The sequence below is a fragment of the Alligator sinensis genome, unplaced genomic scaffold (assembly GCF_000455745.1).
Source record: "Alligator sinensis unplaced genomic scaffold, ASM45574v1 scaffold269_1, whole genome shotgun sequence".
Classification (NCBI taxonomy): Eukaryota; Metazoa; Chordata; order Crocodylia; family Alligatoridae; genus Alligator; species Alligator sinensis.
In genome coordinates, this window is record NW_005842048.1 from 1,018,097 (window position 1) to 1,029,464 (window position 11,368).

Consider the following 11,368-nt stretch of genomic DNA (forward strand, 5'->3'; position numbering starts at 1 on the left):
GCCATGGGGCGGGGGAGGGGCCACTTTTCCCTGCACTCTGCACCAGCTCCTTGCCTGCTAGCAAGCAGGGGGTCGGGGCTGTGCCCCCCCCCCTGCCTGTACTGTGGGCTGGGGGGCAGTGGGAGTGAGTGGCCAGGGAGCCAGCAGAAGCATGGGGCCTGCACTGGTGTCTTGGGGCTAGTGTCAGTGGGCCCCAGAGCAGGGTGGCAGGAGCACGGGGTCCCAGCCAGCAGGGGCTCTATGGAGCCAGGTCAGCTCCCCACTCTCCCTGCTGGTGCATCCTAGCCTGGCTCCACAGACCCCTGCCAGCCTGTGCCCCACTTTGGGCCCCACTCATGCTGGCCCTGGGACATTGGTCCCAAGATGGTGACCAGGGGATGGGGCACCTGTCAAGGGGTGGGACTACCCATGTTGCCCTCGAAGGCCTGCCAAAACCGGGTAAGCGGTCCTCCACCCGAAATAATCACCTGCCCCGACCTAACCTGTAGGCACCACGTCCTTGTTTTGGATCTGCCCCTAGGTTCAAAGAAGTCTGAATCACTGAAGAAAATGGGCATGGCATAAGATCTCTGCAGCAATTTTTGTCCAAGAAATATTATAGATTTATGTTGTAATATAAGAAAGTAACTACTCAACTTGACTTGAAACCCTGAGTATGCAAAACTCAGAAGCAGAAAAATAAACAATCTTACTTATAAAATCAGCCTATTTCTTATGTAAACCTGTGAAAGACAAAATTCATACATAATATGGTTTAAAATAAGGAAAAACTCCCTTGGTTTTGACATACATGCAAACTTTTTATTTTTGAATTTTTAAATAAAATTAACAATTTATGTTGTCATTTTATCATTACCATACAATTTTAAATTTGTTTAACATTAAAATGAGTAAAAGTTGTTAATAAACACCATAACTATCCCTCGGAACTGTCTTTCCTGGCTCCGTGATTTAAAATAAACCTTTTATTAGGCTCATTTTGTAACTTTCACCTGAGGATTTCAAAACTATTGATTTCATCTCAGTTCATATCATTATTATACTCTAGTATAATGATAACATTTATTATAATACATGCACACACACATATACAGGTAACTGAGAAACAGAAATAGAGACCAAATTTTTCAAACTTAGGCCCCTAAAGTTTGCTGGAAAAATAAGATAGTTGCTGCAATGTAGATTAAGGTATCTAATTCAAAGAGGTTTGAATTTTTAGCCTAGGGTGGGATCTGGGGGGATGCAATGGTGCAGTTGCACCCCACCCCTTTGTTTCCTGCTGCTGCTGGAAGGAGGAGAGGCAGTGGGGGGATGTGGCTGTGAGGGAGACAGAGGGACTCCCCCAGGCTCTTTCCAAGACAGCTTAAAAAACTAATTCCACTCTCTGGGCAGAGCAAGACATGGACTATTGCACAGACTGCACGGATTGCACGGAATATTGCATGGAATATTGCACATAATGCTCGTGTAAACACTGACTACAGGTGTAAATTGCACACAATTAGCCCAGACAGCCATGAGCCTGTTCCACCCTGACTCAAACACTATTGTCCCAGGCACACGTGTAGATGCTGTGCCCAGGAGCAGTATACTCCAGTTGTAACTGCTCTGAAGTTTATTGTAGCGTATTAATTGCACATGTAAATGCACCCAAAATTCTTTGCTTTAGAAGTTTCTAGAATTATAGGAAAAAATCTAGAACAGTTTTTTTTACGGTAAATAAAAAAAGTTAACTGTATACAATTACTGACACACATTAGCAGTCACAGGCTTATCAAATGTGCTCAGGTATGTAAATGTCACTGGTTTGCTTTACAGTAAAGATTTGGAAATGGAGATTGCTGGCATTTTAGAAGGCATTCTTATACAGTCAATCTAATTCACCACTGCATGATTATAATTATGTCAGTGGCTGTGTCTACACGTGCACTTTACTGCACAGTGACTATTTTACTGCACATTAAAGCGTCATGTAAAAAACCATGACGTTATACTAACGTGCAGTAAAATAGTCTGCGCATTAAGCATCACTAAAAAATTGTGCAAATGTGCTTCTGTGCATTAGCACAGCCTAATGCACATTAATTTAGTATCCCACATTGGAGGTACTAAATTGAATGTGCATTAGAAAAGGTGAATTAATACACATGTAGATGCACCCAGTGTAACTTAACTAAAATCAATGCATTTGTGCCAACATTAGCTGGACCAATATAGGAGTGAATCCGGTCCTACTCTTTTCAAAACATCACCATAGTCACGTGGCTCCAATTCACTAGGTATTTGCATGCTAAATAACACATATCAGGCCTAAAATATGTGGTACCATTATTTTCCCCCTCCTCCTACTCCAAAATGCTGCCTACTGTATTTGAATGCTGTGATACAATGTGGAATTCACATGTTCAAGTCAATGATTAAGATTAATAAAACTTATTTTGTGAACTGAATTTCCAGTTGTTACAAAAAAATAATTGGAAGATGAGGTACAGAGCTGCATGATCTGAGGAACAAACTGTGTCATATTTCTGTAGTTTACAAAGATATAATGAAAGCAAAAAATACAATTAGCATTCATTCTTACTGTCCTAATTCAGATAAGATTTTCACTGAAATAACTGAAGTCATTTTGGCTTACTAGAAGTTTTCCCTATATAAAAGTATCAGAATCTGACCCCAAAAAAGGATTAAAAGAGAATTTTACCCTATTAGTGGCAAACATTATAAGGCTTAAACTACACTTAAATCCTACTGTTACACTATAAAATTTTTTTTTATTCCAGATGCAACTCTCATAGTCCTCTACACGTGCAGCGAGGCTACTCCAAACCACTGTAATTACAGTGCGTTGGAGCAGACTCAATTAATTGAGGCTGCTGGAGTGTGGTAATTACTGCACTCCAGCAGACTCCAGCATCACATGTATCAAAGTCCCTAGGCTGAAAAATAGCAGTGGGGGCACTTTAACTAAAGCTCATTTGATGAGCTTCAGTTAAAGTGTCCCCGCTGCCATTTTTCAGTGGGGGGATGCTGATATATGTGACACTTTGGGCACTTTAATTAGAGCGGCTCTTGGAGCCACTCTAATTAAAATTCCTCCCACCAACTCCTGGAGCATGTCTATAAATGCCCATAATGCACAGAATTCCAAGGTAACATAGCATAGTTTATTCATCATTAAGTACAGGACTTAATTATGTTATCAACTTTAAAATTCCTTAACTCTTATTAGAGAGTTAGATAAAAATGTACTCACCAATGCCGGTGCCTCTACAGTTGCCATTATTAGAATCCATAGGGAAATCTGGCATGGATTCATAAAATATGTAAAGAAATGTTAGTATTATTAATACTGGATTATTTCAATACAGCCACATTAAAATGCTTAATTTGCTCTAATATTTAGTATATTAAAATTCAAGACCATATCAATTAAAAGGTGTTACAATGCTTTAGAACCCACCCCTGTTTCTACAGAAGTCAGTGTGAACTGTATCTTTAAACAGAAGCAGGACTAGGTCTTTAATACTAAGCACTGAAACAAATTCTACGTTACTTATGGCAAAAATGGAAAATGCCTCATTTTCATTGGTGACTGTGCATAGTGTGGCACAATCTGGACAAGAATGAAAATATGTGCCATTTCAGATGTGAACTTGGTGCACCTCTGAATGACCACATGCTGGTTTTTTATTCAGTTAGATGCTGAAAGACACTCTAGCTTTGATTTCCCCAGTAACAAGAAACAAACAAAGCACAATCATGTTACTGAAGAAAATGCCAAAATAGGCATTTCAAATTTTCCCTTCTTAAAAATCTGCTGATTATTTTGGAGAAGAGATAAGAAACAGAAGAGAAGAAAGGTCAGTATGCCGAATTTCAAAATAAATAAATAAAACTGTGCTTTTGGGAACATCTCTAACTGGAAATGTTCACCATAATATGATGCATATGTTCAAATCTACTGTTAATTAAAACACACCAATGTTTATAGGGTTTATATGCATGTTTTACAATGAAGACATACGAACTGTTGCATATAATGTTTTACACAAGGAAAGGTATAAATATATCTATGTATAGCAACATATATAAGTGCCAGCAGAATCAACGAGGGTACTTGTGCCTGTGTGCACTCCCATGTAAATTGATGGGGCTCACTGGGGGTTCAGTTGCAAGGTCTGGACTATTATTTATATTTAATGACAGCTTATGACTTACAAATACATACACAAGATGTACCTAAATATGGATGTAGGAACCTATCTTTAGGTATCTAGTTTTCTTTTAATTTTGACTATACATTACTTATTACTTTCTTAATACCTAGTTATACTTCATATGGTCCGCAACATACTTCACATATGTGGAGAAATGGAGATAAGACATGAAGTATAAATGTAGATATTGGAATACCACTGTTTGCTTAACTAAAATAACAAACCTGGCAATACTGAAACTTCAGAATCAAACATCTGTATCAATGTAGTCAGCACAAGGACACAGGAAATGCCATAGCACAATGAAGTAGTTGTCTTTTCAGTCCAGTATCCTGTCTCTGACAATGCTTCAAACTATTTGCCTCATAAGAAACTACCAAACCTTCCCTGTACCTAATTCTACAGTAAACATGGAAGATTTTCTCCCCTGAAATGAGCATATTTACCTGAATCCAAGATGATTTAGAATCTCAGATGTCCAATGACGCCCCCCAACCCCATTAGATTCTCTATGTGAAAAACTGTGTGTGTGCTATAATTTTCTATCTAAAGAATCCAGTTAGTGGAAGATCGTCTTAAATTCATCCCCCCTACTGGAGGAGAAAACCATGGTGGGGGGGGAGAGAGGCCAGACCCCAACCTCTTGCTCCCCACCTCACTGTCCTCCCTGCCTATCCCACTGTCCTTTGCCCACCCCTACCTCTGCCTGTCTGCCCTCCCACTTGCCCCCTGCCATGTTGCCCCCTGCTGTCTGCCTCCCCCCTCTGGTGCCTATGCCTCCCCCTGCCACATCCCACTAATGACATACCCTTCACCCCCTACACTTCTGCCTGCCCCTTGTCACCTCTCCCCCCTCCTTACCTCTGTGCCCATGCCTGCCCTCCACTCACCGTCCTCCACACTCCCCAACCCCTTCCCCCCTCTGCCTACATCTGCCTCTTCCCAGCCTTCCATCCCCTGCTCTCCCCTGCTGTCTGTCCCCACCCCATGCCTGCATCCTGCCTCCCCCCCACGACTTACCTTCTGGTGCTCTGTTCTGCTCTGTTCCAGCTCTGGGGCAGACAGGGGTGATGGTGGCCCCAGCTCCGCCCAGACAGGCAGAAGGAGCAGAGGCAGCTCTGGGCCCAGCCAGGTTGGGGCTGGAGAGGCCAAATATGGAGCAGAAGGTAAGCAGGGACAAGGGGCAGGCTCTGCGATCTACTTCCAAGCCACATTGTGTGGTGTCCCCTCCCTCCCCTGGCAGCCAGCTGCACTCCCCTTCCTTGCTGCATGAACCACTCCAGCTTGGAGCAGGCAGTGGCTCAGCTTTGGCTCCAAGTGTGAGGCTGAAGCTTGAGCTAAGCCACTGTCTTCCCTGGGCCAGTATTCAAATCCAAAAAGAGGGGTCCCCCTGCTCCCATGGCTTTCAGAGAAAAAAAACTCATCTTGGATTTGAGTAAATATGGTAAGTTATTCTTCAGCAGTAACTTATACCCTACTCCACATTGCTCATAATATCCCCATTATATGTGCTGTACAGAATACGTACCTCTCATCATTTTTACCACTTTATCATTTTAACTAGTAAAAGTGAGTCTAATACAATTTTTCACTTATAATTTTTTTCTTGTATCTTATATAAGCTATGTCCTTCCAGTAGCATATAATGGTCTAACTGAGCACCACAAATCAATTATGCATGGCATCAAAATGTATTTCTTTATCCAGTTTAAATTTGTATCCTTTTAATTTTATGGAATGCTTTTTTTTTATCATTTGCTATAGGACAGCATAAGAAGGAGACTTCACGGGGCCTTTTTCAAGCAAGTTAGTCATTGGCTTTTATCATATTTCCCTTATTCCTCTCCCACCCAAACTACAAAGTACAAAACCCAGCTACATATTATATTCTTTGTTTTAGTGTTTATTGTCAGGGCACCTCTCCAAAACCTGCAGGAGTTCTTTACGATTCTTATATTCTTATTTAATTCAATTGGTCCATCAATCTGATAATCTCTTCCTATTACTAGAAGCCATATGACATCTTCAAGAAGTTCACAAAATGCCTTTTTACAGATTCTGTCTTAGAGGCAGCTTATACTTGTGACCATGATAATAGTATCGCTTTTTTCAAAAGACTGCCCATTTAATTTTGTATATGAAGGGAGCAGAGACAAAGGCAAAGAAAGAGAAGGAAAGGAGAGGGCAAAGACCTTGTCTTTATTAGGAGTATACTATTGTAGCTATGACATTCTCTTGGAGATGTACCCTGCTGGCAAAAGACTTCTGCTAATACAGGAAGTCCCTGTTCTCCAAATTAACTCAGCTATGATCTTGCAGTGTAGCTACATATAGAGTAGGGTGTTTGCCTGTTCAAATAGCTCAGTTAAGGGCGAGATTGTTTTTATCATGTTCCTAAGAAACATAGCTATGCCAGAAAAAAATTAATGGGGACCAGGCCTGACAGAAGACAAAGAAAGAGAAATGTTGGCTAGTGAAGGAGGTAAGAGAAACATAATATTCAGCATTTATCCCCATATCTTCATTCCCAGGGAGGGAGGAAAAAGAAATACGAAAAAAGAAACATTAAAAAAGAAAATGAAGCACTTTTACTCTTCAGGAAAAAAGAAAGACTTCCTTAAGCCAAAAACTTAGGTTTTCTGAACTTTGGGGATTTATCCTTCAGGTCTACATACAGATTTTTCTAGCTCAAACCAACCTCTACAGAAATTGTCCTTTTTTCATCTTTTTAATACAGTCTTGGTAGAAAGGCTTCAATACAGTAACACTTCCCTTCCCTTCCCTTTAAAAAAGGCTGGAAGAACTCATCTTAAATTTAGATGTTATTAAAAATTCTCCATGGGTAGGTACAGACATCTTGGATGTTAGATCGAGTTAATAATGGCCACCTGATCAAAGGTAAGTCATAACATGGGAGGGCAAGTGGAGGAAGGGCAGGGGGAGCAAGTCAGGTCAACAAGGGGGATTGGGGGCATCAGGGGGGCAAGTGGAGTCTGCAAGAGGGCTCAAGGTACAAGCGATGTCCATGGGGGACTTGGCTCAGGGGAGGGGACGGGGGCTATCAGGGTCTGTGGGAGGGTTTATGAGGTCCAGGAGGGTTTGGCAGGATCCAGAGGGCTAGCAGAGCCTAGGGGGGCGGGGGGGCCAGGGGGTTGAGCAGATGGGGAGCCTCCCACCCCCTCCCAGACGAATAACCCACACCCAGCGAGCCAACCTCTCCACCCTAATCCTGCCCACCCCTCCCCCAACTCCAATTTACATCAGTTGGCTCTCTGCACCAGAAGCAGCTTACAGAATGGGAGGGAGGGAAGGGGTTAGTGGGCTGGGGCCAGGGGCTAGTCTGCAAGGAGGGGTTGTCCCTCTGGGGGTGTGGGGAGGAGCTGTGAGGCACACACCTGCTCCCAGTCTAGGTATAAGTAGTTTAAAGTAAGCTGCCTACACCCAAGTTGCATGCAGAGACCTCTTGTGTCAGTGACATGGGGAGGTAGTAGGAAAAGCACAGCTCCGGGGCTGGGACCAGTGACTGTGCTTTCCCAACCCCAGGGCTGCACTGGGAACTGTACAGAAGTTCAGCTAGATCAGTCTCATTGGACCTGGTCTAAGTTAGACTACCTTGTAGGTAAGGTTAATTTAGATTAGGTTAGCCATTTTTAGACTGATCTAATGTTCCTGAACTTCTGTAGTAGCCACTGTTAGACTGATCTAATGTTCCTGAACTTCTGTACAGTTTGCATTTCGATCCCTAGTTAGGTCAATCTAAGTGTAAGGTCTGCACCTGGGCAAACTAAGATCAGGTGGCCATTTTTAACGTCATATAAACTCCCCCTAACCTCCCCAAATGTCTGTACCTAGTCTAGTCCAGATCTCCAGAGAATATTACTAGTATTTTTTTCTGCAATTATCACTTTACTAATAATCATTTTCACAATGCGGTAAATTTCTAGAATAGATTTTAAACATTAGGTCAGAACCTGCTATTGGATCTATTTGGTCACCCTCTCCCCAGAATTGATCAGTCCAATTGGCTTTAGCAGAGTTATAACTAGGGATCTGGGTTTTCTGTTCACAGTGGAGAAATGCATAAAAACCCAGATTTCTCATTTAAAGTAGAAAAACCCAGATTTTCTCCTTTAAAGGAGGAAAATGTGAGAAGCAGTGGGTTTCTATTTGCAGGCTGGCAGAGTTCCAGCCTGCAAGGGGCTGGAGGGAGTGAGAGGAGGGTGCCATGTGCATGTACACATGAACATGGCTGCCAAGCAGCCTGGAGAGCTGCTCCCCACAGGCAAGTCTGGCAGTGGGTGTGGGGGTGTGGAAATTGAAGCCCCCATAGTGAGGGAGGAAGGGAGGTGGGCAGGGCTGACGCTGGGGCTACTGCCCAGCCAGGGCAGTACATAGGGCTTGGGGCTGCAATGCATGGATGTGGGGCCCTGACAGGGGGCAGCACCCCACTGCTGTGTGCGCTCCCCAGAGGTGCATGGGGGGCACATGCCCCCCAGATTTGTACTCGGGGCATGGACAGGGTAGGCTGCCTACAGCAGGTTCAGACTCACCACCCTGCTGCCCTCTTTTGGGGCATCCATGGCCCAGTGGGTGGGACCCAACACGGCAGGGCAGAGTGGTACAGGGAAGCTGAGTGCTACTGCCACAAGCCCTGCACCGCTATGGCAAGGTGTCCCCTGCCCACACAGAAGCAGTAAGGGGCACAACTTTATGCCACCACCCCTCTGCTGCCAGGCGAGCAGTGGGCATGTCACCATGGCAGTGCAGGGCTCGCAGTGGTGACATCAAGCTTCCCCAGCCAGCCCCGCTCTGCCCTGCCCTGCCACACTAGGTCCTGCTGGGCCACACAAGGCCTAGCAGGAGGGCAGCAGAGCATGGAGCCTGAGCCTGCAGCAGGCAGCCCACCCTCCCCACCTCACATGGGCTCTGCTTGGGCCATGCTGCCTGTGGGGGAGGGGAAGCCAGACTCCACTCTGCCTCAGCAGCTGCTGCCTCCCACATGTGGCAGCCAGGGCCTGGGTGCTGCTGTAGGGGGCCATGGGGCTGCAGGCCTGGATCCCTGGCCTCATAGTTCTGGCAGCTGGGGGCCCCACCAGCACAGTTGGGGGGTAATGGGAATGTGATTGGGGTGTGAGGAGCCCCAGCAGGGCCCAGGGGGCTGTGAATGGAGAGTGAGCAGCACTGGCAGGGCTAGGGGGCTATAGTTGGAGAGTGAGGGACACTGGCAGGGCCCAGGGGGCTGTGGGTGGGGAGTGAGGGACAATGGCATGGGCAGGGCACCAGCATATTAGAGCTGCTCAGCACCACAAAGCAGTGAGGGGGACAACTGGAGCTAGACCCACGTCCTGGTGAGCTAAGGGGGCAGGGGGAGCTCCGATTTTCCATAATAAAAAAACCCAAAATCAAATGCCAATGTTTATAGGTATTTATAATTTAGTTTATTATAGTGATTGAGCCTCTGGTAAGCTTCCAAAGTGCTTTAAAACTGTAAATATATCAATAAAGCATTGTGTTCAACTGATACTTGTATATATATAGTGGCATTTCATTTTAATTGTGGAAAACCATGGATTTTGGGGGTTTAATCAGAGAATTTGTGATTTTTGTCAGAGAAGTTGCAATTTTTAAACAGAGAAAACCAAGATCCCTGCTTATAACTAGGAATAAATGTAATGAAATGTTTTAATAGCTTTAGAACCTGTGGGACCACTATTCACTACTGTGTGATGTAAGTCATCATTATTGCCTTACTTTTACAAGTCTGCAATAGGCATTTGGTTGTGTAGCAATTCTAACTGCTTCTTAACAAGATTTGATGTTAATTTCCCTGTCTTATTTATAAGGGCCATTTGCTAGGAGGAGGAGGTTTAAAGCTAATTGGGAAAATATTTGAGCTTTTTTCTGCTGTAGAATACATTCTGACCAAACAGGGTTGGGACCAAACAGAATGTCAAAGGAAGGTTTTGTGTGTCCCTGATTCTGATCAAACCCTATCACTTCATTACCCAATTAGCCTTGCATGTACCCAGTCCTCATCTCACTATCAACCAATTAGACTTCTGTGTGTTGATTTCTCTCATTCCTGTCCCAATCAATCAAGCCTCTGTACACAGACCCTAATCCACCAAGTTCTAATTAACTGTGTTTATGAGCACCTGTACCCCATCAATCTAATTAGTTTACATTTAGAATACATACAGCCAAGGTTAAGTTGATCTAAATACACAATGATACAGGCATTCAGAAATTTTAAATTGGGCAGAAAATAACTTAAATTACAATTCAGTCAACCCGATCTCACATGTGTTCACAGCATTGGCCTGGAGCTGAGAAAGCCCAGTCACTCACCCTAGCCCTGGGGCTGTACTAATCCTGCCTTCCAACCATGACTGGCCCCCCCCAAACTCCACCCTCAACTGGAAAACCCCCCTTTGTGGACCCACCAACCCCCCTCAAGGACCCCACCAATCCTGCCAACCCCCCTAGACCTGCTAGACCTCCCACCCCAAATCCTGCCAACCCCTCCCCACACCCTGAGTTACTGCAGTTTCCATGTGTGGCTCCTGTAAGTGGCAAACACTAGAGGTGCACCAGTACAACAGTCCCATATCAGATCAGCCCCAATATAAGGAAAATTGACAGTATTGGCAATCGGCTTTTTTTTGGCTGATGTGGTCAATAATGTCACCAATAAATGCCCTGTGTATGTACGCAGCTGCAGTGCAACACACAGGCAGCCAAGAGCACAGCCTAGTAACATGGACAGCAGCATCCAGCTGGTAAGTCTGCCATAGGCGAAGGAGTGGGGGGAGGGAAGGGACATCGGGGCACAGATTGAGGCCTCCGTGGTGAGAGAGGGAGTGGGGCTGGGGTAGGGGGAGGTGCTTCCCAGCTATGGTGGGGTGGGGCAGGGCATGGGACAGAGCCGCGAGCAGCTTATCCGGGGAGCAAAGGGAAGGAGGGGTGGCTCCCGCTTCTATATACACCCCAGGAGGACATGGGGGGCATACACCCCCAGATCTGTGCACAGGACGAGGGCTGCCACTGCAGATGCGCTGAGCTCTTCCCGGGGGGGTTGGGCCAGGGCTACTCTTGGGGCGGGCAGTGATGGGGGGCTATGGTGAATTTGGGGGTGGCTGGCACACCCC

General features: G+C 45.0%; 1 protein-coding gene across 4 annotated transcripts in view; it reads right to left on the reverse strand.

Moving 5' to 3' along the window:
* FRZB (frizzled related protein) overlaps positions 1–11,368 on the reverse strand; it is a 74,110-nt gene that overhangs the window by 24,028 nt on the left and 38,714 nt on the right. For 3 of the 4 annotated variants that reach the window (XR_003093868.1, XM_025203228.1, XM_006022855.3), the window contains exon 2: positions 3,257–3,304. Coding sequence is in view for 2 of the 4 variants with exons in the window: in XM_006022855.3 (XP_006022917.2) it covers positions 3,257–3,304 (48 nt within the window). In the remaining 2 variants the exon portion in view is untranslated. Of the gene's footprint in view, positions 1–3,256; positions 3,305–11,368 lie in introns of those variants that run through there. The other variant, XM_025203229.1, reaches the window with a different exon arrangement.